The sequence below is a fragment of the Pristiophorus japonicus genome, unplaced genomic scaffold (assembly GCF_044704955.1).
Source record: "Pristiophorus japonicus isolate sPriJap1 unplaced genomic scaffold, sPriJap1.hap1 HAP1_SCAFFOLD_2039, whole genome shotgun sequence".
NCBI classification, from domain to species: domain Eukaryota; kingdom Metazoa; phylum Chordata; class Chondrichthyes; family Pristiophoridae; genus Pristiophorus; species Pristiophorus japonicus.
This window is the reverse complement of record NW_027251735.1, coordinates 1-27,966: the sequence shown is the minus strand read 5'-3', so window position 1 is coordinate 27,966 and position 27,966 is coordinate 1. Positions and strand designations below refer to the sequence as shown.

The 27,966-nt window shown below is 52.6% G+C and overlaps 1 protein-coding gene across 1 annotated transcript in view; it reads right to left on the bottom strand.

Moving 5' to 3' along the window:
- The window catches only part of LOC139244105 (dynamin-binding protein-like), a gene marked incomplete at its 3' end in the record, with an annotated part of 37,630 nt that extends 9,677 nt beyond the window's left edge, over window positions 1-27,953 (bottom strand). The window contains exons 1-3 of the mRNA XM_070870975.1: window positions 27,621-27,953; window positions 2,614-2,807; window positions 1,476-1,575 (exon numbers count right to left, since the gene is read on the bottom strand). Coding sequence (XP_070727076.1) covers window positions 1,476-1,575; window positions 2,614-2,807; window positions 27,621-27,816 — 490 coding nt within the window. The remainder of the gene's footprint in view (window positions 1-1,475; window positions 1,576-2,613; window positions 2,808-27,620) is intronic.
- Between the last annotated feature and the right edge of the window lie 13 nt (window positions 27,954-27,966).

Here is a 27,966-nt window from a genome sequence, read left to right as displayed (position 1 = left end):
CTCGAAATGAGATTCGATAAAAACGGAGGTTGGAGGAAGATTGGGGGAATCGAGGGATATGGGGATCGGGCAGGAAAGTGGAGTTGAGGTAGAAGATCAGCCACGATCTTATTGAATGGCGGAGCAGGCTCGAGGGGCCAAATGGCCGACTCCTGCTTCTATTTCTTATGTAATGAGAGAGACACAGATTGAGGAGTGATGATCATGGTCACCCTGATAAGGTCAGGCATGACTGACTCAGCACCATCACCGAGTTATGTGTTGGGGGAGGAGACATTGGCACCAACTTAAGTGAGATGCATCTTCACCCCATCCCCCCTCCCGCCCACCTCTCACCCCCCCACCTCACCCCTCCCACCCACCCTACCCCCCGCCCCACCAACCTCCCCCACGCCCCACCAGCAGCCCCCCCCGCCCTACCACACCCACCCCCTCCCAAAAAATGATGACAAAAACATCAGAGGACGGTCTGGGTCCTTTTGGGAAAACCCTTTCCATCCTAAAAGATGTGCTCAGTTCTGGGCCCCGCCCCTGAGGAAGGATATATCGGCCTCGGATGGGGTGCAGCCCAGATTCACCAGAATGATACCTGGGGCTGAAAGGGTTAATCTAAGAGGACAGGCTGCACAGACTGGGCTTGTATTGCCTTGCGTTCAGAAGGTTAAGGGGGGATCTAATTGAGGTGATTAATTCAAGATGGATTAAAGGAGTTGATGGGGTAGATCGAGAGAAACTATTCCCTCTGGTGGGTGATGTCCAGAACAAGAGGGGGTAACCATAAAATTAGAGCCAGGCCGTTCAGGGGTGATGTCAGGAAGCACTTCTTCACACAAAGGGGCGGTGAGAATCTGGAACTCTCTCCCCCAAAAAGCTGTTGAGGCCTTGGAGGGTGGGGGGGTGGGGGGGAATCAATTGAAAAATTGTAAAATGAGATGGATACATTTTTGCTTGGAGAGGTTTTCGGAACCCAGGCGGATAAATGGAGATACGATGCAGAACAGCCAGGATCGCATTGAATGGTGGAGCAGGCTCGAGGGGCTGAATGGCCTCCTAAGGACATAAGAAATAGAAGCCTGAGGACAGGTCGCACAGACTGGGCTTGTGTTCCCTCGAGTGTGGAGCCCCTTGAGCCTGCTCCACCATTCAATACGATCGTGGCTGATCTGATCATGGACTCAGCTCCACTTCCCTGCCCACTCCCCGCAACCCTTTACTCCTTTATCGCTCAAAAATCTGTCTACCTCCACCTTAAATATATTCAATGACCCAGTCTCCACAGCTCCCTGAGGCAGCGAATTCCACAGATTTACAACCCTGATCTCATCTCAGTTTTAAATAGGCGGCCCTTTATTCTGAGACTATGCCCTCTAGTTCTACCTCCTGCTCCGATGCGAGCTGAATCCTGGGGGCTGTTCCACCTTCTGCCAGTCCCTCCCCCCATGACGGGGTTGGGCTGATGTGACCTTTGGCCGTACCTATACTATCTGTTTCCTCCAGCTCCTCGAGCAACCGCCTGGAGACCTCGATGACCGTGTGAATGTTCCCGAACAAAGCCTCGCAGTCCACCTGCTGTAACTGAAGAAGAGGGGGAGATGGTTAATCGGGGCAGGGAGGGTGGGCTGGACACCCCACTACCCCCTCCCAGATTCTCCCCAAGGCTGGCCTACAGCGGAGGTCCTGCTGATACTTCCCTCTACGTCTCCGTCATGGCCCAGTGGGTAATGCTCTCGCCCGAGTCGGAAGGTCGTGGGTTCAAGTCCCCGCTCCAGAGATTTGAGGACATAATCCAGACTGACACTCCCAGTGCAGTACTGAGGGAGCACCACACTGTCGGAGGGGCAGTACTGAGGGAGCGCCGCACTGTCGGAGGGGCAGTACTGAGGGAGCGCCGCACTGTCGGAGGGGCAGTGCTGAGGGAGCGCCGCACTGTCGGAGGGGCAGTACTGAGGGAACGCTGCACTGTCGGAGGTGCCGTCTTTTGGATGAAGAGTTAAACCGAGACCCCGTCTGTTCTCTCAGGTGGACATAAAAGATCCCATGGCATGGTTTAGAAGAGGAGCAGGGGAGTTATCCCCAGTTTCCATCCCCAATTGCCCCTTGAGAAAGTGGTGGTGAGCCGCCTTCTTGAACCGCTGCAGTCCATGTGGTGAAGGTGCTCCCACAGTGCTGTTAGGGAGGGAGTTCCAGGATTTTGACCCAGCGACGATGAAGGAACGGCCGATATATTTCCAAGTCAGGATGGCGTGTGACTCGGAGGGGAACGTGGAGGTGGTGGTGTTCCACGCGCCTGCTGCCCTTGTCCTTCTAGGTGGTAGAGGTCTCGGGTTTGGGAGGTGCTGCCGAAGAAGCCTTGACGAGTTGCTGCAGTGCATCTTGTAGATATGATATTGCCCAAACTGAGCCATCGGATGAGGCCACACTAAAGGGGCATCACGAGAAGCTTCAGTGTTGACCTGCTCGCCCTCCACCCAGAACCCCGCCCCCCCCACCCCCCCCGGGCATTGGACGTTCCGCACCAGACCCCCCCCCCCCCAGGGCATTGGACGTTCTGCACCCCACCCTCCCCCCCCCCGGGCGTTGAACGTTCATCGCCCCCCCCACCGGCCCCCTCACCTGTTTGACCTGCAGGGGGACGAGCACTTTGTCGACGCACATCTGCAGGTCCTTAATGTAGTCAGCCTCTGTCTGCAGCAGCTCCTCGATCACCTTCGCCCTCTTCTCCATCATCTTCTGCTCCGGGTTCTCTGGTGTGGCCGAGATTGGCGGGGGCTCGAGGGGGAGGTGATCAGCGGACAGAAGCGTCATGTCTGGGGAGGGTGGGGGGGGGTTAGAAAAATGAAACACCAGAGGTTACTAAAGGCCACAGGTCTCACATCCTGGGCCGACTGTAGAATGTGCGAGAGTGCGACGCCACCATTTTGAAATTCTCATCCTCGTTTACAAGTCCCTCCATGGCCCTCGCCCTCGCCCCCTCCCTGCCTCTGTAATCTCCTCCAGCCCCAAACCCTCAGATCTCTGCGCTCCAAATCTGGCCTCTTCTCCATCCATCACCCCACCATTCGCCTGTTATGTCCGAATAAACACTAACGTATGCACCTGTGAGCATGCTCACAGTAGAGCTGTTGAAGGGAGTACTTGATTTTACATTCAGCTAAAATAGTTGTAGAGCTGTTGACTGGAGGGTGTTGCACGGATTAGTCCTGTGTAATCGGTTTTTAAGTCGGTTCACGGACTCCCAGGCCACGTGCAATTTCTGCGGTCTGGAGGAGTCCGTGTTCCATGTGTATGTTCAGTGTGTGAGGTAGTAGCACCTCTTCCATTATTTGAAGGGGCTGCTCCCCAAATCTGGTTGCACTTCAGTCCCACACTCCTGATCTTTAGGCACCCTGTGCGGAAGGGAGCGGGCAGGTCGGAGGGCCTCCTCGTAGGACTGCTCCTGGCATGGCCAAGGGGGCCATCAACCGGTCCAGGCAGCAGGCAGTCGAGGAGATCGTTCAGCCCGACTACCTGCCTCTCTTCCGCAGTTATATCCGAGCTAGGCTGTCCCTGGAGATGGAGCACGCGTCCATTGGTACGTTTGCAGCCTTCCGTGAGTGGTGGATGCTGGAGGGAATGGAGTCCATCCTCACCTCCGGCAACCAAATTTTAATTTGATTGTCAAAGTTCCCAGTTAATTTCTAAATGTATGGGTTCGAGCGCCCTTGCCAAAAGGGGGCACTTGATTTAAAGTTTAGTTTAAAACAGTTGTAGAGCTGTTGAGTTGGGAGTGGCTTAGCCAGTCACGTGATGTTCACAAGACTCAATAAAATCCCAGCCAGTTGGGTTCGGGTGATCCACGATGAGGCAGGTGGTTGTGAGCCTGGTAGATGAACTGGTAATGTGTAGCGTGATTGTTAAACCTTTGCTAATAAACCAACTAGTTCTTAATGCGATGAATTCTTAAGGAAAGAACCCATGAAGCAAATACACAAAGTATCCACAGCTCTCTGGGGTAGAGAATTCCAAAGATTCACAACCCTCTGAGTGAAGGAATCTCTCCTCATCTCCGTTCTAAATGACCGACCCCTTATTCTGAGACCGTGACCCCTGATTCTAGACTCCCCAGCCAGGGGGAAACATCCTCCCTACATGTACCCTGTCAAACTCTAAGAATTTGTTTCAATGGGATCACCTCTCATTCTTCTAAACTCCAGAGTGTGGGCCCTATCTGCTCAATCCCTCCTCATAGGACAACCCTCTCAACCCAGGAATCAATCTGGTGAACCTCCGTTGCACTCCCTTCAATGCAAGTATATCCTTCCTTAGATAAGGAGACCAAAACTGTGCACAGAACTCCAGGTGTGGTCTCACCAAGGCCCTGTACAATTATAGCACGATTTCCTTACTCTTGTACTCCAACCCCCTTGCAATAAAGACGAACATACAATTTGCCTTCCTAATTGCTTGCTGTACCTGCAGGTTAACTTGTTGTGATTTGTGTACAAGGTCCCTCTGAATACCAACATTTCATTTTTTTTTAATATTCTGCATTTCCATTCTTCCTACGGAGGTGAATAATTTCACACTTTCCCACATTAATCTCTATCTTCTTGCACACTTAGCCAGTCTATGCCCCTCTGCATTCTCTTTCCTCACAACTTTCTTTCCCACCCAGCTTTGTATATTCAGCAAGCTTGGATATATTACACTTGGCCCTCTCGTCCAAAGTTGTGGGTTCAAACCACACTCACGAGACTTGAGCACAAAATTGCAGCCCGACACCCCCAGTGCAGTACTGAGGGAATGCCGCACTGTTAGAGGGGCAGTGGTGAGGGAGCGCCGCGCTGTCGGAGGGGCAGTACTGAGGGAGCACCGTGCTGTCGGGGGGGCAGTGGTGAGGGAGCGCCATGCTGTCGGAGGGGCAGTGGTGAGGGAGCACCGTGCTGTCGGAGGGGCAGTGGTGAGGGAGCGCCGTGCTGTCGGAGGGGCAGTGGTGAGGGAGCGCCATGCTGTCGGAGGGGCAGTGGTGAGGGAGCACCGTGCTGTCGGAGGGGCAGTGGTGAGGGAGCGCCGTGCTGTCGGAGGGGCAGTGGTGAGGGAGCGTCGTGCTGTCGGAGGGGCAGTACTGAGGGAGCGCCGTGCTGTCGGGGGGCAGTGCTGAGGGAGCGCCGTGCTGTCGGGGGGGGCAGTGGTGAGGGAGCACCACGCTGTCGGAGGGGCAGTGCTGAAGGAGCACCACGCTGTCGGAGGGGCAGTGGTGAGGGAGCGCCGCGCTGTCGGAGGGGCAGTGGTGAGGGAGCGCCGCGCTGTCGGAGGGGCAGTGGTGAGGGAGCGCCGCACTGTCGGAGGGGCAGTGGTGAGGGAGCGCCGCACTGTCGGAGGGGCAGTGATGAGGGAGCGCCGCGCTGTCGGAGGGGCAGTGGTGAGGGAGCGCCGCACTGTCGGAGGGGCAGTGGTGAGGGAGCGCCGCACTGTTGGAGGGGCAGTGGTGAGGGAGCGCCGCACTGTCGGAGGGGCAGTGGTGAGGGAGCGCCGCACTGTTGGAGGGGCAGTGGTGAGGGAGCGCCGCACTGTCGGAGGGGCAGTGGTGAGGGAGCGCCGCACAATTGGAGGTATCATTTTTCGGACGAGACATTAAACCAAGGCCCCGTCTGCCCTCCCAGATGGATGTAAAAGATCCCATGACACTTTTTCGAAGAAGAGCAGGGGAGTTATCCCCAGTGTCCTGGGGCCAATATTTATCCCTCAATCATTATCACATTGCTGTTTGTGGGAGCTTGCTGTGCGCAAATTGGCTGTCGCGCTAAGAACCTAAGAATTCAGAGCAGGAGTAGGCCATATCACCTCACGCCTGCTCCGCCATTCAATAAGATCATGCGCTGAAATTCACCATCCCCAAAGGGGTTTGGGCGGCTGATCGGAAAAAATCGATGGGCCGCCGTGGTCGGGTGATTTTCCCTCCCCGAGCCATATTCAGCTCGGGGTGGGAGGGGGGCTGAGCAGTGCACACCTCCACCGGAAACGGCAGGGTGAAGTGTCGGTGAAGGAAGGTTTGCAGTGGTGAGCTCAGCAGCGTGCGGCCGCTGAAAAGCGACCAGGCCAGCGATATTGAGCTTCCAAAAGGTAGGATTTTTCCCGGCAGTGCCCCTCCCCCCACGAGGTTTTCCAGTCGGAGCACAAACGCGACACCGCTGGAGTTTTGCCGCGATCGGGTCTGTTTGGTGGGAAATAGTTTTATTAATTATTAGCCTTTTTATTTCAAATTCCATCATCCGCAGTACTTTGCTTTTGAAATAGTTTTATTAATTGTTTTGGCTCCATTAAACCTGCTGAGTGCTGCTCAGAGGTTTGCACAGACTTTTGTACAACTTTCAGGTCTGACCCTTTAGTGGAGGCCTGTGGGCTGCAGAGACCTGCTTGGCAGGGTTCACCCTGAGGATGGGAGAAGTGTTGGGAGGGCGACACCTGGTCAGAAGCAGGGCAGCACGCAGGAGAAGGTGTCGCCGTCAGCACCATGCAGACAGGCAGCGGGCAAGGGAGACAGCAGCCATGATTAGTTTGTTGTGTGTCAGACCAGTGTGCTCGCCGTCTTCACCGGCCCGAATCAGGATTGTGGTTGGCTGCTTGGGGACAAGGGGTATCCCCTGTACACCTGGCTGCTCACTCCACTGCGGAACCCCAGGACAGCGCCAGAGCATGTATACAATGACACTCATTGTGCCACCGGGTGCATCATCGAGCAGTGCATAGGCTTCCTTAAATAGAGGTTCCGGTGCCTGGACCGCTCTGGTGGCACCTCACTGTACTCTCCTCAACTGGTCTCCATCTTTGTTGTGGTCTGCTGTATGCTGCACAACCTGGCCATCATGAGGGGACAGCCACTGGAGGTCGAGCCAGCAGCACCACCTGAGGAGGAGGAGGCTCAGAAGGAGGATCCCCGTCGCCCCAGAGCCAGGAGGCGTTAACCCATCGCCACCCTGGAAGGGCCGGGTGCGGACTGGCCAGCACCCTGGGAGGGTGCAGCCTCACATATATGGAGGTGCCTGACACCTCCCCTGCAATCTCCCTCCATGCATTATGTACTGCCAGTCTGCCAGGTCTCCCCACGTCAGGAAACTATTCTTCTTCTGTCCTCCACACCGTCCATCAGTGTCTCCAGCTCCATATCAGTGAACCTGTTGGCTCTCCTTGCACCTCTTACACCAGCCATCCTTCCAAACTCCTTCACCCCCCACCCCCTCCAGGGCCTTGCTGCAAACCTTTTCCTTTAAACATGCCAGGGGGCAGCTGGCTCATTAGAAACCCTTACCTGCACGCTGAATTTCTCTGGTGATAATGCTCAAACTAAGACAGCCACGCCACTGAAAACTCCACTTTGGAAGGGTTCATTAGCGCTGGAACCCATTTGTTCACTTTTGGAGCTGAATATGGGGTGGCCCAGCCATGCAAAACTTTTGGCGCGAATGGCCCCAAAAAGGTGGGGGGAGTACCAGCTTTCCAGTGGGGCTGAATTTCGGCTCCATATCTGATCTTGGTCTCAACTCCCCTTTCCTGCATGTTCTAAGGCCCTCGCCCCTCCCTATCTCTAATCTCCCCCAGCCTCACAACACCCCCGCCCCCCCGCCAAACCCGAGATGTTGCGCTCCTCCAATTCTGCCCTCTTGAGCATCCCTGATTATAATCACTCAACCATTGGTGGCTGTGCCTTCTGTTGCCTGGGCCCCAAGCTCTGGAACTCCCTCCCTAAACCTCTCTGCCTCTCTTTCCTCCTTCAAGACGCTCCTTAAAACCAACTCTTTGACCAAGCTGCCCTAATTTCTTCTTGTGTGGCTCGGTGTCAAAATGTTGTCTTGTAACACTCCTGTGAAGCGCCATGGGACGTTTTACTGCGTTTAAGGGGCTATGTAAACACGAGTTGTACCCCATAACCCATGACTCTCCTATAGTAGCGATTGCTACCTGGCCAAAGACCGCCCTAAGTGGAGGAAGTGCATCTGGGAGGACGCTGAGCACCTCGAGTCTCATTGACGAGAGCATGCAGAAATCAAGGGCAGGCAACGGAAAGAGTGTACGGCAAACCTGTCCCACCCACCCTTACCCTCAACAACTATCTGTCCCACCTGTGACAGGGACTGTGGTTCTCGTATTGGACTGTTCAGCTACCTAAGGACTCATTTTAAGAGTGGAAGCAAGTCCTCCTCGATTCCGAGGGACTGCCTATGATGATGACAACAGTGACTACACTTTAAAAAATACTTAATTGGCTGTAAAGCGATTTGGGAGGTCCTGAGGTGGTGAAAGGTGCTGGAGTCATGCACCACCCACCTGTGCACCCGAGGGAGACACCTCTCGCGGAACTGGTTAGACTGGTTGTCTCCCAGGAGCACTGGCGGGGGGGTGGTGAAGGGAATGCCAAGACCGGACATGTTTTTGCTCAGGTGCCACTCCTTAAGGCAGCTCCTCAGTTCTCTGCGGTAGGTATTGCAACAACAATAACAACTGTGTACATTTATATAGCGCCTTTAACTTCAGGAAAAACAGCCTCCCACCCTGGGTGCTTCACGGGTACATAACCGTCCACCGAGCAAAAGAAGCAACGAACCTGCATTTCTCATCATCATAGGCAGTCCCTCAAAATCGAGGAAGACTTGCTTCCACTCAAAGTGAGTTCCCAGGTGACTGAACAGTCCAAAACGGGAATTGTAGTCTCTGTCACAGGTGACAGACAGTGGTTGAAGGTAAGGGTGGGTGGGACTGGTTTGCCGCACACTCTTTCCGCTGCCTGCGCTCGTTTTCTGCATGCTCTCGGCGACGCGACTCGAGGTGCTCAGCACCCTCCCGGATGCACTTCCTCCACTTAGGGCGGTTTTTGGCCAGGGACTCCCAGGTGTCAGTGGGGATGTTGCACTTTATCAGGGAGGCTTTGAGGGTGTCTATTTCTATAGTGCCTTTCACCACCTCAAGACGTCCCAAAGTGCCTCACAGCCAATGAAATACATCACTTCAGATGGGGTCAACAACCAGGGGGCATAGATTTAAAGTAATTTGGGGAGGGGTTAGAGGTGATATGAGTGGAAATTTCTTCACCCGGCCTGAAAGGGTGGTAGGGGCAGAAACCCTCACCACATTTAAAAAGTACTTGGATGTGCACTTGAAGTGCCGTAACCTACAGAGCTACGGACCAAGAGCTGGAAAGTGGGATTAGGCTGGATAGCTCTTGGTCGGCCGGCGCGGACACGATGGGCCAAAATGGCCTCCTTCCGTGCTGTAAATTTCTATGATTTCTATCACATCTGACAGACGGCACTTCTGACAGGGCAACACTCCCTCGGTACTGTAACCTCCTTACTACCGTACCCCCCCAGCGGTGCTATACTTTGTTCCCTGGGATTAATTCGCACACCCTCAGCTCAATTATCATAGCATTATCATAGAAATTTACAGCACAGAGGGAAGCCATTTTTTTTATACACCTCAATCAAGTCTCCCCTTAGCTTCCTCTGTTCTAAAGAAATCAAACTCCAGCCTATCCAATCTTTCCTCCATAGCTAAAATTCTCCAGTCCAGGCAACATCCTCGTAAATCCCCTCTGTACTCTCTCTAGTGCAATCACATCTTTCCTGTAACGTGCTGACCAGAACTGCACACAGTACTCTAGCTGTGGCCTAACTAGTGTTTTACACCATTCAAGCATAACCTCCCTGCCCTTGTATTCTATGCCTCGGCTAACAAAGGAATGTATCCCATATGCATTGTTAACCACCTTATCTACCTGGCCTGCTACCTTCAGGGATCTGTGGACATGCACTCCAAGGTCCCTTTGTTCCTCTACACTTCTCAGTATCCTACCAGTAATATATATTCCCTTGCCTTGTTAGCCCTCCCCAAATGCATTACCTCACACTTCTCCAGATTGAATTCCATTTGCCACTGTTCTGCCCACCTGACCAGTTCATTGATATCTTCCTGCAGTCTACAGCTTTCTTCTTCATTATCAACCACACAGTCAATTTTTGTAACATCTGCAAACTTAAACAGGCGGTTACGTAAGCAGGGCTCGGGAATGTTAATCAGCACTGTGCTGTGGGCTGAGAGCAAATGAGAACATCATCGTCATCATAGGCTGTTCCTCAAAATCGAGGAAGACTTGCTTCCATTCTAAAAGTGAGTTCTCAGGTGACTGAACAGTCCAATACAGGAATTAGTCTCTGTCACAGGTGGGACAGACGGTGGTTGAGGGAAGGGGTGGTGGGTGGGACAGGTTTGCCGCATGCTCCTTCCACTGCCTGCGCTTGGTTTCTGCATGCTCTCGGCGATGAGACTCGAGGTACTCAGCGTCCTCCCGGATGCACTTCCTCCACTTAGGGCGGTCTTTGGCCAGGGACTCCCAAGTGTCAGTGGGGATGTTGCACTTTATCAGGGAGGCTTTGAGGGTGTCCTTGAAACGTTTCTTCTGCCCACCTTTGGCTCGTTTGCCGTGAAGGAGTTCCGAGTAGAGCGCTTGCTTTGGGAGCCTTGTGTCGGCCATGCGGACAATGTGGCCGGCCCAATTGAGAGCAAAGCATGACTTACCCTGCCCCACCGCACAGATGGGCAAAGGAGCAGGAGGAGGCCATTCAGCTCCTCCAACCTGTTTTGCCATTCAATCAGCCACAGCCGATCAGTATCTCAACTCCATCCACCCGCCTGGGCTCCACACCCCCTGATACCCTCAGCTCGCAAAAGTCTATCGATCTCCGAGTTAACATGATCGACCAAGCCCAAACACCTGCTGCTCTCTGTGGGAGCGGGTTCCATACCACCCTTCGTATGAAGAAGCATTTCCTGACTTCTCCATTCGCTGAATTCCAACCGATTCTGTGACGAGCCGCTGAGAGTCCGGGGAAGGAGCCCACGCACTGACTGAGCAGGTCCCGTTTAATATATATCCGGAGTGATTATTTACAACAACCTTTCATGGGCGCCTCGGACTCCGCCCCCTTTTCCTGCATGGGCGTCTTGGACCCCGCCCCTTTCCCTACATGCGCACCTCGGACTCCGCCCCTTTGCCTGCGTGCGTACCTCTGACTCCGCCCCTTTCCCCATTTTTGCTGTTGCAAATAAGCGCGTCCAAATATATCGCAGCTTTGACATTCCAGATCCCACACATCTCGGCTGAACCGGCCGTTGAAGTGTTTTTGTGCTGATTGAACCCTGTTCTTTTTTTATTTCATCTTTTACTTCCATCTGAGCTCGTTTTCATGTTCCTCCGTCAGCACCGCACTGGGAGTGTCAGCCTGGATTTTTGTGCTCGAGTCTCTGGAGTGGGACTTGAACCCACAACCTTCTGACTCAGAGACGAGGGTGCTGCCCACTGAGCCACGGTTTGAGGGCAGTCGTGTACGAGGCAAGGCGGGACCGTGGGGTGGGGGTTCAGGATCGCCATGTCCTGTGCCAGCAGTGGGTGTGCAGCTGAACTCCAACCTTCCCTGTGTTGCTGCACCAACCTTCCATGCGTGGATTGGTGAGAGGAAGGGGTTAAACCCTCCCCCATTGAAACCACGATCTTAAGCCGCTGTTCACCCATGGAGAAATGTTTAAAAACAGGAGATAAACAGATCTCTCTTCTTACAGGGACATATTACAGCACAGAAACAGGCCGTTCGGCCCAACAGGTCTGTGTTTATGCTCCACAGGAGCCTCCTCACGCCCCTCTTCATCTCACCCCATCAACAACAACTTGCATTTATACAGCGCCTTTAACGTAGTAAAACATCCCAAGGCTCCTCACAGGAGCGATTTTCAAACAAAATTTGGCACCGTACCACATAAGGAGATATTAGGACAGATGACCAAAAGCTTGGTCAAAGAGGTAAGTTTTAAGGAGCGTCTTCAAGGGGGGGGGGGGAAGAGAGAAAGACAGGCGGAGAGGTTTAGGGAGGGAGTTCCAGAGCTTAGGGTCTCGGCAGCTGTAGGCACGCCACCAATGGTGGAACGATTACAATCAGAGGACAGAAATTGAGGAGGGCAGACATCTCGGGGGTGTGTGGGGCTGGAGGAGGTTACAGAGATAGGGAGGGGCGAGGCCAGGGAGGGATTTGAAAACAAGGATGAGAATATTAAAAGTGAGACATTCGGGGACGAAGATCCAATGTAGGTCGGCGAGCACAGGGGATGATGGGTGAGCGGGACTTGGTGCGAGTTAGGACACGGGCAGCAGTTGTGTCCCTCTATTTCTTTCTCCCTTGTGTTTATCAAACCGTCCCTTAAATGCATCGATACTATTCGCCTCAACCACTCCCTGTGCCAGTGAGTTCCACATTCTCACCACTCTCTGGGTAAAGATATGATTACTCCTGTTTAGAGTGCGAGGGGGAGGGTGAGTGCGAGGGGGAGGGGAGCGCGCGGGGGAGGGGGGGGGAGGGGAGCGCGCGGGGGAGGGGGGGGGAGGGGCACGAGGGAGCGCGACGGTGTGCGAGCAGATCTCCACGCGGACTTTCCAGGGCCACACCGTGCCCGAGCAGGGCTCCCAACCCTCCAGGCGTCCCTAGGAACCGGAGATTAATCTCCCGGAAACTGCTGCCTGCAAAATCTCCGGGGGAAAAATGATTGGGGGGGGGGGGCGGCGAGCGTCTGTTTGTGATGGAGAGTCGGGAGTGAGTTGACGATTATTCCCAGTGTTTAACTGCCTCCTTTACACGTGAATATCAATCAGCCTCTTCCTCGCAGGGGCAAAGATTGACGAGGGCTCAACCTGTTCAATGCCAGGCAATGATTCACAAGGAGTACTGGAGACAGCAGACAATGGACGCACACATTGGGGCCTCGTATCCATGGCAACAGTACACGGCCTGCCCTGTGTCTGAAACCGCACCTTCACTGATAATCCTTCCGACAAGGAGCTTATTCACCTCCCGCGTCACTGAGCTCACCAGCTCACTGTAACCCGGCCTCGTTGATCTCCCGCTGCCTCGGGCACTAAATATTGTGGGGCTGAGTGGCCCCCGGGGAAAGTGCCCTGCTCTGGGCCCCAGGCCCCTACCCACAGTAGTGGGGGAGGCTCGGGCACTGTCACTAGACCTCCTCCACCAGGGAGAGTGAGAACCAACCAGGGCTCATACTTGTGATCAGTAATCAATGACTCCTACTCAATGTTAGTGCCCATATGTGAGCGTGGTGGCGGACTAAGACTTGCATTTATATAGCGCCTTTCATGACCCTGCCCCCGTGTATGGCTCAGAGACATGGACCATGTACAGTAGACAACTCACGTCGCTGGAGAAATACCAACGATGTCTTCGCAAGATCCTACAAATCCCCTGGGAGGACATACGCACCAACATTAGCGTCCTCGACCAGGCCAACATCCCCAACATTGAAGCACTGACCACACTTGATCAGCTCCACTGGGCAGGCCACATTGTCCGCATGCCAGACACGAGACTCCCAAAGCAAGCGCTCTACTCGGAACTCCTTCACGGCAAGCGAGCCCCAGGTGGGCAGAGGAAACGTTACAAGGATACCCGCAAAACCTCCCTGATAAAGTGCAACATCCCCACTGACATCTGGGAGTCCCTGGCCAAAGACCGCCCTAAGTGGAGGAAGTGCATCTGGGAGGGTGCTGAGCACCTCGGGTTTTCATCACCGAGAACATGCAGAAACCAAGCGCAGGCAGCGGAAGGAGCGTGCGGCAAACCAGACTCACCACGCACTCTTTCCCTCAACGATTACCTGTCCCACCTGTGACAGAGACTGTGGTTCTCGTATTTGGACTGATCAGCCGCCTAAGGACTCATTCTAAGAGTGGAAGCAAGTCTTCCTCGATTCAGAGGGACTGCCTATGATGATGATCACGACCTCAGAACGTCCAAAGCGTTTTACAGCCAATGAAGTACTTTTTGAAGTGTTCAAAAAGTAATGCGGAAACACAGCAGCCAATGTGTACACAGCAAGCTCCCACAAAACAACAATATGATAACAACAGTGTCAGTCGTGGCTCAGTGGGCAACACCCTTGCCTTGGAGTCCGAAGGTTGTGGGTTCACGATCCACTCCAGAGACTTGAGCACATAAATCCAGGTTGGCACTCCCAGTCCAGTGCTGAGGGAGTGCAGCACTGTCAGAGGTGCACCGAGTTACACCGAGGCCCCGTCTGCCCTCTCAGGTGGGCGGAAATGATCCACGGCACTATTTCGAAGAAGAGCAGGGGAGTTATTCCCGGTGTCCTGGGGCCAATATTTATCTCTCAACCAACATCATTGAAACAGATTATCTGATCATTATCACGTTGGAGCTTGCTGTGCACAAATTGGCTGCCGCGTTTTCTACATTACAACAGTGACCACGCTGCAAAACTACTTCATTGGCTGTAAAGTACTTTGAGATGCCCGGTGGTAGTAAAAGGCGCTATATAAATGCAAGTCTTCCATTTAAGTCTTTATTTAATGACCAGATCATCTGTTTTAGATCTTTATATCCTCCTGAGAGGGCAGACGGGGACACGGTTTAACGGGTCACCTGAAAGACGGCACCTCCGACTTTGCAGTACTGAGGGAGTGTCAGCCTGGATTTTGTGTTCATGTCTCCGGAGTGGGACTTGAACCCACAACCTTCTGACTGAGGGGTGAGGGTGCTGCCCACTGAGCCACGGCTGACACCAAAGAACCAGGTTGTGAAGTAGCATTAGAGGATGGGTAGAGATGGAGAGAGTTCCAGATGGAGAAGCAGTGGGCAAGGGGGGGGGAAGGGGTGCAGGGGATGAGAAGCACAGATTACCGGAAGAAGGGACCAATTGTTGGCAATAAAAAGTGGACAGAGGTCGATCTCCTCGCACAAGATTGGGATAAAGTTTGGGTTTTACCTGCTGTTCCACACACACACACACGCACACAAAGCATCTCTCTTACCTGCTGTATCCCAGGTCCCCAGGTCTCAGTGGAATCCCATCCCCAGCCCCCCCACATCCCGAGTCACTCCATGTTCTGTCCGTCTTAATCATGGAGACTGAAGCAGCCTCTGAGACTAGGGTTTTGTTTTTTGGTAATGGTGACGGCCACAGTCTTAGAAATGGTCACCTCCCTCTCCCCATCCACCCAGACAGTGCCCCTGCCCCCGCCCCCGCCCCCCCTCACCCTGGTCTGCAGGATTCAAACACAGCCCTCTATTGACTGGAGAGGTGACATTAGCATTTGAATGGATGGAAAGAGTGGGAGGGAGAGACGGAGATTACCATGAACACAGAGACAGAGAGTGGGGGGTGGTGGCATAACTGAAAACCTGGAGTTCAGGATCTCGGACAGGGAGATGGGAAACTCGCGCGTTCTTCCTCTCTCCCACTCCCCTTGGCCTAAGGATCTTGATGCATTAGCCGTGGCTCAATTGGCAGCAATCTCGCCTCTGAGTCCGAGGGTTGTGGGTTCAAGTCCCACTCCAGAGACTTGTGCACATAAATCTAGGCTGACACTCCCAGTGCAGTGCACTGCCAGAGGTGCCGTCTTTCGGATGAGACTGTCTGCTCTCTTGGGTGAGCATAAAAGATTCCATGGCACTATTTTGAAGAAGAGCAGGGGAGTTATCCCTGGTGTCCTGGGCCAATATTTATCCCTCAATCAACATAACAAAAACAGATTATTGGGTCATTATCACATTGCTGTTTGCGGGAGTTTGCTGTACACAAATTGGCTGCCGCATTTCCCACATTACAACAGTGACTGCGCTCCAAAAAGTACTTCATTGGCTGGAAAGTGCTTTGAGATGTCTGGTGGTCGTGAAAGGCGCTATATAAATCCAAGTCTTTCTTTACCAGAGCCCATCTTTTCCTGACCGATCGGGGATATCCAGGGTTGAAGCCCTGACCTGCTCCAAGTCCTGCGTTTGCTGAGATTCACTGCCTCCTGTTCTCCCAACACCTCAATTTTAAACATTCTCTTCCTCGTGTTTAAATCCCTCCGTAGCCTCGCCCCCCCTCCCAATCTCTGTACCCTACAGCCAAAACCTCCCCACCCCTCCGCCTCACCATTCCCCAAATACTTGATTCCTGTGTCTCTGGCCTCCTGCACATCTATAACAACTTGTATTTATATAGCGCCTTTAACGTAGTGAAACGTCCCAAGGCGCTTCACAGGAGTGTTATGCAATAAAAAGTTGACACCGAATGGTATAAGGAGAGATTAGCGCAGGTGACCAAAAGCTTGGTCAAAGAAGTAGGTTTTAAGGAGAGGTTTAGGGAGGGAGTTCCAGAGCTTGGGGCCCAGGCAACAGAAGGCACAGCCACCGATGATTGAGCGATTATAATCCGGGATGCTCAGGAGGGCAAAATTAGAGGAGCACAGACATCTCGGGGGAGGGCGGTGGGGGTGGTGCTGGTGGCGGGGGTTGTAGAGGTTACAGGGATAGGGAGGGGCGAGGTCATGGAGGGATTTGTAAACAAGGATGAGAATTTTGAAATTGAGTCAATGTAGGTCAGCGAGCACAAGGAGTGGTGGGTGAGCGGGACTCGGTGCGAGTTGGGACACGGGCTGCCGAGTTTTGGATCACCTGTAGTTTTGGCAAGCCCCACTTACTTCGCTCCACCACTGATGGCCATGCCTTCAGCTGCCTGAGCCCCAACAATGCTCCCTTTAGGTTGTGCCTGTATGCAGTTGGCTCGCGGCGTTTCACCGTGAAATACTGCGCACGCTCGGTATTGTGGATGGGTCACGCAGCCCTTTATAGGGACCGCGTGTTCAAAAAAATATTAACGGGAACATTGAGCCCCAAGCTCTGGAATTCCCTCCCTAAACCTCTCCACCACTCCGGTGTACCCCTCCTTAGGACCTTTCCCAAGTTGTTGTTGAGTTTACTGCGCAGACTGTGAAAAGAACTTGCACTTCTATAGCGCCGTTCAACCACCTCAGGACGTCTCAAAGCACGTTGCAGCCAATGAAGTACTTTTGAAGTGTAGTCACTGTTGTAATGTGGGAAACGCAGCAGCCAATTTGCACCCAGCAAGCTCCCATAAATAGCAATGTGATAATGACCAGATAGTGATGTTGAAGGATAAATATTAGCCCCAGGATACTGGGGAGAACTCCCCTGCTCTCCTTTGAAATAGTGCCATGGGATCTTTTACATCCACCCAGAGGGCAGACAGGGCCTCGGTTTAACATCTCATTTGAAAGACGGCACCTCCGAAAGTTCAGGGCTCCCTCGGTACCGCCCCTCCGACAGTGCGGCGCTCCCTCGGTGCTGCACTGGGAGTGACAGTCTGGATGGGACACAACTGACATGACAAAGGTTCCCTTTAAGCCGCACAGCGCTCCAACGATCCCGCGCAGCCGACCTTTCGATGTAAAGGAATTGAATTGAAGGGATTTTGAATGCAGCCCCTTAAAGGATTTGCGGGGCGCCCAAAATAAATGGAGAGAAAAGATTAGCTCACACTAGCAAGGGCAGGCGTGAATTCAGTTCCAGACTTTGTCATCCACTTGACAGCCCATCCCCTTAAATTCCACAGGGCTCTGGAGGTTCGAGACAGTTACCTCTGGCCCTCCCACAGAAACAAAAGCATTCAAACAGATTATACTCAGTGCAGACTGCTGAGAATCAGCAGCGGACAGTACCATGGAGCGTTCCGCAAGGTCCTACAAATCCCCTGGGAGGGCAGACGCACCAACATTAGCGTCCTCGACTAGGCCAACATCCCCAGCAGTGAAGCACTGACCATACTTGATCAGCTCTGACACGTTCACATGCCAGACACGAGACTCCCAAAGCAAGCGCTCTACTCGGAACTCTTTCACGGCAAACGATCCAAATGTGGGCAGAGGACACCTTCAAAGCCTCCCTGATAAAGTGCAACATCCCCACTGACACCTGGGAGTCCCTGGCCAAAGACCAACCTAAGTGGAGGAAGTGAATCCGGGAGGGCGCTGAGCACCTCGAGACTCATCGCCGAGAGAATGCAGAAAATAAGCGCGGGCAGCAGAAAGAGCGTGTGGCAAACCTGTCCCACCCACCCAGGTGAGCTGGGGGGTGGGGGGAGAGCGAGAGCGATTCCATATCCCCTGCACAACAAAAATCTATCACTCAGTTTTTAAATTTTCACCCCTGCTACACTAGAGGAAATAGTTTCTCTCTACCCTATCATATCTTTTTATCATTTTAACAAATTAATCAGATCAACCTTCTAAACTCGAGGGAACACAAGCCAAGTTTATGCAACCTGTGCTCGTAAATTAACCCCGAAAGCCCCGCGATATCAATCTGCTGAATCTGCGCTGTTCCCCCTCAGAGGCCAGTGATATGCCCAGGCCCTCCTTCCCTACATATAACATTCGTGATCCATGTGGATATGTACTACAGCCGGACAGCTTTATGGTCACTTTTACTGATCCCAGCTTTTTATTTCAAGATTTTCTTTTAAACTGAATTCAAATTCTCAAACTGCCCATGGTGGGATTTGAACTCGCGATATCTGGGTTGTTAGTCCAGTAGCATCGCCACTACACTACCAACAGGGCAGCACGTGTGTGTCACTCGGGTCCTTAAGAAACACAGGAGGATGACTGCCTCGTGTTACCCACTGTCAGCCGTGGCTCAGTGGGCAGCACTCTCGCCTCGGAGTCAGTAGGTCGTGGGTTCAAGACCTAATCCAGGGACTTGAGCACCAAAAATCCAGGCTGACAATCCCAGTGCAGCACTGAGGGAGCGCCGCGCTGTCGGAGGGGCGGTACTGAGGGAGCGCTGCGCTGTCGGAGGGGCGGTACTGAGGGAGCGCTGTGCTGTCGGAGGGGCGGTACTGAGGGAGCGCCGCGCTGTCGGAGGGGCGGTACTGAGGGAGCGCCGCGCTGTCGGAGGTACCATCTTTTGGATGAGACGTTAAACCGAAGCCCCGTCTGCTCTCTCAGGTGGATGTAAAAGATCCCGTGGCACTATTTCAAAGAAGAGCAGGGGAGTTATCCCCGGTGTCCTGGGGCCAATATTTATCCCTGAACCAACATCGCTAAAACAGATTATCTGGTCATTATCACATTGCTGTTTGCTGTGCGCAAATTGGCTGCCATATTTCCTACATTACAACAATAATTACATTCCAAAAATACTTCATTGGCTGTAAAGCGCTTTGGGACGTCCTGAGGTTGTGAAAGGTGCTATATAAATGCAAGTATTTCTTTTTTTCTTTTCAGAGGCCCTGGAGCCTCACTGAGTGACTGTAAACGGAAAAAGAAAGCATTTCTACAGCACCTTGCAAGGCCCAACATCCACACAAACTCTTCCCAGGAGCGATGGCCAATTCCCCTCCCCCCACCCACCCACCCAGCGGCATCTCAAAGATCCTTCACACCTCAACTGCTGCCCTGCCTGACATCAGTTGAATTGATGGGGGGGCCTTCTTGAGCAGGCCAATGCTCACTCAGCTCCCGGCACCAGCCAGCTAACCTCCCTCCCCCCTATCCCGCAGGAAGCAACCTTCGGCCTCCAGTAAACCGGCTCGGCTCCAGAGCTGGTGCCCGGTGACAAGAGTCTAACCAAAGTGCTGCGATAAGATCAGCAGCCAGAATGATAACGCTGACAGTCAGGAGGCACGCCCTGGGTTGCCTAGTTACTGGGACAGCAACAGTTCCCCCTTCAACGTTGGGGAGCCCCGGTCACTCGCACGCTACCTTTACAATCGGTGCTCGGGGTCACTCTCTGGGAGCAGGCCAGGCTTAAAAAAAGAAAAGTGTATTCTCAGGATGTGGACGTTGCTGGCAAAGCCGGCATTTATTGCCCATCCCTAATTGCCCTCGAGAAGGTGGTGGTGAGCCGCCTTCTTGAACCGCTGCAGTCCGTGTGGTGAAGGTGCTCCCACAGTGCTGTTAGGGAGGGAGTTCCAGGATTTTGACCCAGCGACGATGAAGGAACGGCCAATTTATTTCCAAATTGGGATGGTGTGTGAGACTTGGAGGGGAACTTGGAGGTTCACCCATCACCCCCTATGCTCACTGACCTACATTGGCTCCTGGTCCAGCAACGTCTCGATTTTAAAATCCTCAGCCTTGTTTTCTCCCTTCATGGCCCTTGCCCCTCCCTATCTCTGCAATCACCTCCAGCTCTACAATCCTCTGCGATCTCTTGAGCATCCCCGATTATAAATCGCTCGACCATCGGTGGCCGTGCCTTCAGCTGCCTGGGCCCCAGGCTCTGGAACTCCCTCCCTAAACTTCTCCGCGTCTCTCCTCCTTTAAGACGCTCCTTAAAACCTAGCTTTTGGTTACCTGTCCTAATATCTCCTTCTTTGACTTGGGGTCAACTTTTGTCTGATTCATCATAGGCAGTCCCTCGGAATCGAGGAAGACTTGCTTCCACTCCTGAAGTGAGTTCTTTGGTGGCTGTACAGTCCAATATGAGAGCCACAGACTCTGTCACAGGTGGGACAGATAGTCGTTGAGGGTAAGGGTGGGTGAGAGTCTGGTTTGCCGCACACACTTTCCGCTGCCTGCGCTTGATTTCTGCATGCTCTCGGCGATGAGACTCGAGGTGCTCAGCGCCCTCCCGGATGCACTTCCCCCACTTAGGGCGGTCTTTGGCCAGGGACTCCCAGGTGTCAGTGGGGATGTTGCACTTTATCAGGGAGGCTTTGAGGGTGTCCTTGTAACGTTTCCTCTGCCCACCTTTGGCTCATTTGCCGTGAAGGAACTCTGCGTGGAGCACTCACTTTGGGAGTGTGAATTTGTCTGATTACCTTCCTGTGAAGCACCTCAGGATAGTTTACTACATTGAAGGTGCTATATAAATGCAAGTTGTTGTGATACTGTTCACACACAACTGCTGCCCTTGTCCTTCTAGGCGGTGGAGGTCGCGGATTTGGAAGGTGCTGTCGAAGAAGCCGAGGTGAGTTGCTGCAGTGCATCTTGTCGATCGTACACACTGCAGCCACGGTGCACCGGTGGTGGAGGGAGTGAATGTTGAAGGTGGTGGATGGGGGGCCGATCAAGCGGGCTGCTTTGTCCTGGATGGTGTCGAGCTTCTTGAGTGTTGTTGGAACTGCACTCATCCAGGCAAGTGGAGAGTATTCCATCATATTCTTGATTAGTTGTCAGCAGTGGCTCAGTGGATAGCACACTTGCCTCTGGGTCAGAAGGTTGTGGGTTCAATTCCCACTCCAGGGAGTTGAGCACAAAAATCCAGGCCGACACTCCCGGTGCAGTGCTGAGGGAGTGCTACACTGTCAAGGTGGCGTCTTTCCGGTGAAACGTTAAACCGAGGCCCTGTCTGCTCTCTCAGGTGGATGTAAAAGATCCCACGGCACTATTTTGAAGAAGAGCAGGGGAGTTCTCCCTGGTGTCCCGCCCAATATTTATCCCTCAATCAACGTCACTAAAACAGATGATGTGGACCTTATCCCATTGCTGTTTGTGGGAGCTTGCTGTGTGTAAATTGCCTGCCGCGTTTCCCACATTACAACAGTGACTGCATTTGGAAAAAATACTTCATTGGCCATAAAGCGCTTTGAGACACCCAGAGATTGTTAAAGGCACTATATAAATGTAAGTCTTTCTTTTCTTGTAGAAGATGGAAAGGTTTAGGGGAGTCAGGAGGTGAGACGCTCGCCGCAGAATACCCAGCCTCTGACCTGCTCTTGTAGCCACGGTATTCATGTGGCTGATCGAGTACAGTTCCTGGTCAATCATGACCCACAACAACAAATTGTATCGAGAAAGCACCTTTAACTTTGCAAACCCTCCCAAGGTGCTTCACAGGAGCATAAATCAGACAAAATTTGACCTCGAGGCACTTAAGGAGATATAAGGACAGGTGACCCAAAGCTTGGTCAAAGAGGTAGGTTTTAAGGAGCATCTTATGGCCCCGTCTGCTCTCTCAGGTGGACTTAAAAGATCCTGTGGCACTATTTCGAGGAAGAGCAGGGGAGTTATCCCCGGTGTCCTGGGGCCAATATTTATCCCTCAATCAACATCACAAAAAAAAAAGATTATCTGGTCATTATCACATTGCTGTTTGTGGGAGCTTGCTGTGCGCAAATTGGCTGCCGCGTTTCCCACATTACAACAATGACTACACTCCAAAAGTACTTAATTGGCTGTAAAGCGCTTTGGGAAACTGAGGTTGTGAAAGGCGCTATAGAAATGTAAGTCTTTCTTTTTTTTTTATAAACGGAAGAGAAAGGTAGAGAGGTGGAGAGGTTTAAGGAGGGGATTCCAGAGCTTAGGGCCCAGGTAGCCGAAGGCACGGCCGCCAATGGTGGAATGATGGGAGTGGGGAGATGGGCAAGGCCAGGAATCTCTCTCGGGAGATAGACCCCACCTTGGTTGGTATTGACAGAGCCTTGGGGAGTGCGAGTGTTGCTGTTGAGGGCTCATGTATAAAATAAGGCTTTTCTTGCACAACAAGGCGAGACTGGCCGATAAAGAAAAATACATTCATTTCCTGCTTTGTTTGCGGGGGGGGGGGGTGGGGTGGCTGGGCATGGAGGCCTGAATTACACCCGATGAATAGTCACTGCAGGAATGAGGCTTCTCGAGCCAGGGCTCAGATTTCAAAAGGAGATCTGTCATCGTCAGGGAGACTGGATCACGGCGTTCATAGCCCCGGGAGTTAAGGCATTGCTGCATCGCACAATGGGCCTTTTCCTGTCACTCCGGGGCCCCCTTCCGAATCCACCCCTCGATTTCCGGGGTCGGCAACTCGGGTTAGAATCTGACAGCGCGCACATTCGGCCCATCGAACCTGTGGCTGCTCTTGGATAGAGCTATCCCATTAGTCCCACTACCACCGCTCCACCCACCCCCCCCCCTTTCCTCCCCAATGCCCTGCAAACATTTCCCCTGCCAAGTATTTATCCAGTTCCTCTTTTGTAAGTTACTGTTGAATCTGCTTCCACTGCCCTTTCAGGCTGTGTCCACAGATTACAGGTTTCCTCACATGACCTTCGTGCCGCCAACAACAACAAACTTGTATTTATATAGCGCCTTTAATGTAGTGAAACGTCCCAAGGCGCTTCACAGGAGTATTTAAAAATTTGACAGCGAGCCACAGATGGAAACATTAGCGCAGATGACCAAGAGGTAGGTCAAAGAGGTAGGTTTTAAGGAGCATCTTGAAGGAGGAAAGAGAGGTAGAGAGGCGGAGAGGTTTAGGCAGGGAGTTCCAGAGCTTGGGGCCCAGGCAGCAGAAGGCACGGCCACCAATGGGCGAGCGATTATAATCAGGGCTGCTCAAGAGGGCAGAATTAGAGGAGCGCAGAGATATCGGGGGGTTGTGGGGCTGGAGGAGATTACAAAGATAGGAAGGGGCGAGGCCATGGAGGGATTTGAAAATAAGGATGAGAATTTTGAAATCGAAGCTGCTTAACCGGAAGCCAATGTAGGTCAGCGAGCACAGGGGGTGATGGGTGAGGACTCGGTGCGAGTTAGGACACGGGGCAGTGAGCACAGGGGGTAATGGGTGAGCGGGACTCGGTGTAAGTTAGAACACGGGCAGCTGAGTTTTGGATCACATTTAGTTTACGTAGGGTAGAATGTGGGAGGCCAACCAGGAGAGCTGGAGGTAACAAAGGCATGGGTGAGGGCTTCAGCAGCAGATGAGCTGAGGCAAGGGGTGGAGACGGGCGACGTTACGGAGGTGGAAATAGGCGGTCTTAGTTATGCTGCGGATGTGTGATCAGAAGCTCATTTCCGGGCCAAATATGACACCAAGGTTGCGAACAGTCTGGTTCAGCCCGAGACAGAAGTTGGGGAGAGGGATGGAGTTGGTGGCTAGGGAACGCAGTTTGTGGCTCACCCAGTCGAATCGCCACTCCCACATCTCCAACACTTATAACATAACGTTCAAAGAAAATGATTTGATTTTAAAGCATTCCGATTACATTTCTCTCGGGGGTGAAGGGGGAATTTGCTCACAGCAGTGACCGGGAGATTCATCTTTAATTCCTGGGGACTCCAAGGCAATCCTGCAGGGTTGGGGATCCAAGTCCACAGGCCTGGGAATGGGAGAGAACGCAGTCACAGAACCCCCGAGAGATGCCCCTCTTCATGGCCGTACCCACGCTAAACGTGAAGGCGGGTGGGGGGTCGCAGTGTCAGTGAGCCGTGACTTCCAGCGATACCGGTGTCAGCCATGGCTCAGTGGGTAGCACACTCGCCTCTGAGTCAGAAGGTCGTGGGTTCAAGTCCCACTCCAGAGATTGGAACACACAATCCAGGCTGACACTCCCAGTGCTGTGCTGAGGGAGCGCTGCACTGCCGGAGGTGCCGTCTTTCGGATGAGATGTTAAACCGAGGCCCCGTCTGCTCTCTCGGGTGGTCATAAAAGATCTCTTTCCCCCCTCCATCTTGCTCTCAGTATATCTATTTAACATCACTCAAAAACAGTTTATCTAATCACAATCATGTAAGAAATACGGTCCATCGAGCCTGCTCCGCCATTCAATAAAATCATGGCTGATCTGATCATGGACTCAGCTCCACTTCCCTGCCCGCTCCCCATAACCCCTTATCAATTAAAAAAACATCTATTTCTGTCTTAAATTTATTCAATGTTCCAGCTTCCACTGCTCTCTGAGGCAGCGAATTCCACAGATTCACAACCCTCAGAGAAGGAATTTCTTCTCATTTCTGTTTTAAATGGGCGGCCCCTTATTCTAAGATCATGCCCTCTAGTTCAAGTCTCCCCCATCAGTGGAAACATCCTCTCTGCATCCACCCGGTCAAGCTCCCTCATAATCTTATACGTCTCGATAAGATCACCTCTCATTCTGCTGAATTCCAATGAGTAGAGGCTCAACCTACTCAATCTTTCCTCATAAGTCAAACCCCTCATCCCCAGAATCAACCTAGTGAACCTTCTCTGAACTGCCTCCAAAGCAAGTATATCCTTTCGTAAATATGGAAACCAAAACTGCACGCAGTATTCCAGGTGTGGCCTCACCAATACCTTATATAGCTGTAGTAAGATTCCCTGCTTTTATACTCCATCCTCTTTGTAATAAAGGCCAAGATACCATTGGCCTTCCTGATCACTTGCTGTACCTGTGTAGTACCCTTTTGTGTTTCATGCACAAGTACCCCAGGTCCCGCTGTACTGCGGCACTTTGCAATCTTTCTCCATTTTAAATAATAACTTGCTCTTTGACTTTTTCTGCCAAATTGCATGACCTTACACTTTCCAACATTATACTCCATCTGCCAAATTTTTGCCCGCTCACTTAGCCTGTATGCCCTTTTGCAGATTTTTTGTGTCCTCCTCACACATTGCTTTTCCTCCCAGCTTTGTATCGTCAGCAAACTTGGCTACGTTACACTCAGTCCCTTCTTCTAGTCGTTAATATAGATTGTAAATAGTTGGGGTCCTAGCACTGATCCCTGTGGCACCCCACTAGTTACTGGTTGCCAACCAGAGAATGAACCATTTATCCCGACTCTCTGTTTTCTGTTAGTTAGCTAATCCGCTATCCATGCTAATATATTACCCCCAATCCTGAGAACTTTTATCTTGTGCAGTAACCTTTTTTGTGGCACCTTGTCAAATGCCTTCTGGAATTCCATGTCACGTCACTGTTTGCGGGAACTTGGTGTGCACAAATTTCCCACATTAAAACAACCTGTATTTATACAGCGCCTTGAGAGTAAAACTTCCCAACGCTCTTCACAATTTGACCCTGCGCCATACAAGGAGATATTAGGGCATGTGACCAAAAGTTTGGTCAAAGAGGTAGGTTTAGAGAAGCGTCTTAAAGGAGGAGAGGTAGAGAGGCGGAGAGGTTTAGGCAGGGAGTTCCAGAGCCTGGGGCCCAGGCAACAGAAGGCACAGCCACCGATGGTTGAGTGATTATAAATCAGGGATGCTCAGGAGGGCAGACATCTCGAAGGGTTGTGAGGCTGGAGGAGATTACAGAGATAGGGATGGGCGAGGCCATGGGGGGATTTTTAAACAAGGATGAGAGTTTTGAAATAGAGGCTTTGTTTAACTGGGAGCCAATGTAGATCAGTGAGCACAGGGCTGATGGCTGAGCGGGACTCAATGCGAGTTAGGACACGGGCAGCCGAATTATGGATGAGCAAGAGGGCAGGTTTGGAGGAGCGCAGAGATCTTGGAGAGTTACAACAGTGACAACACTTTAAAAGGACTTCATTGGCAGTGAAGCGCTTTGGGACGTGCTGAGATGGTGAAAGGCGCTATAGAAATGCAAGTGCTTTCCTGATGTTCCAGTGAGCCACTCTGCCATGCCCACCCAGTGTTTGTACGCAGTGTTACGTGATGCTTGCACACATCCTGTCGGACAGCGTGAGCACACGGAGACTGACCTGCCTCCGATGCTGAGGCTCAAACAGGTTTCTAACAAGGCTGACACACTGGGAATACAGGACTTACCCCACCCTCCCCCCGGCCTGTAACACCCCTGGGCTCAGCTCAGTGCACATCAAAGGCACATCACTAACTCACAGTCAGTGGCCGGGATTTGTGACTGAAACACTCTCTCTCTCTCCCCATCATCGTTCCCGTCTCCTCCATCTCGCTCTCAGATAGTCTCGCTCACTCACTCTCTCTCTCTCTCTCTCTCTCACATTTACTGTGCAGGTGTTGCTCTGGCTAAGTCACTTTCTGTCTGGGTGTGTGTCTTACCTGCTATGTTCTCTCTCCCCTGTCTCTTGCTCTCGCTCTCTCTCTCTCCCCGTCAATCTCTCCCCCATTTTCCTCTCTCTCACCCCCATCACATCTCTCAGCAAGCACAGGGTGATGGGCGAGTGGGACTCGGTTCGAGTCAGGACATGGGCTGCTGAGTTTCGGCTGAGCTGAAGTTTATGGAGAATGGGGAATGTGTGCCAGCTCGTTAAAAACAAGACAGTAAAATCTTTAACTGGCAGCACAGAGAATTAAGAATCTCGGAGTAACTGGAGCTGGAGTGTGGGTTGCAGCACAATCACTGCAACGAGAGAGAGAGAGAGAGAAGAGAGACAAGACTCAGACAGAGAGAGAGAGAGAGACACACACACAAGACAGAGAGAGAGAGACAAGACAGAGAGTGAGACAAGACAGAGAGAGAGAAAGACACACAGAGAGAGCCAAGACAGAGAGAGAGAGAGAGAGAGAGAAACAGAGACAGAGAGAGAGACACACACACACAAGACAGAGAGAGAGAGACAGACAGAGAGAGCGAGAGAGAGATACACACACAAGACAGAGAGAGAGAGACAAGACAGAGAGAGAGAAAGACACACAGAGAGCCAAGACACAGAGAGAGAGAGACACACACACACAAGACAGAGAGAGATAGAGAGAGAAACAGAGACAGAGAGAGACAGAGAGAGAGAGAGAGACACACACACAAGACAGAGAGAGAGAGACAGACAGAGAGAGAGAGAGACACACACACACACAAGACAGAGAGAGAGAGAGACAGACAGAGAGAGAGACAGAGAGAGAGAAACAGAGACAGAGAGAGAGACACACACACAAGACAGAGAGAGAGAGACAGACAGAGAGAGAGAGACACACACACACACAAGACAGAGAGAGAGAGACAGACAGAGAGAGAGACAGAGAGAGAGAGACACACACAAGACAGAGAGAGAGAGAGACAGAGAGAGGAGAGACAAGACACAGAGGGAGAGAGACACACACACAGAGCGGGAGAGTGAGGGGGTCAGGGGGGTTGAGAGTTTGCCGAGTGCGGGGCCGCCTCACCTGCCATGATCCTCCGGTTGAGCACCAGCTGGGAGCGGCGCAGGCTCCCAGGGGCCGTCCTGCGGTACACGGTGTTCCGGGCCAGGGCCGCCGGCCGGTGCCGCTGAGCATCCAGCCCACAGTCCGGGCGCTGCCAGTCCATGGTGTGGGTCAGGGGGAGGGCGTAGAGCGGGGCCAGCAGCACCGTGCCGCTCATAGTCACCGAGAGCCACTGCCCGAGCCTGCCCGCCGAGCCGTGCCCACTGCCGCTCGCACAGAGCGAAGCCGGAGCTCCCGGAGCGAGGAGTTGGGCACAGGGGAAACACACAGGTGTTTGACTGAGAGCCAGGGCACTCCCTCCCTCCCC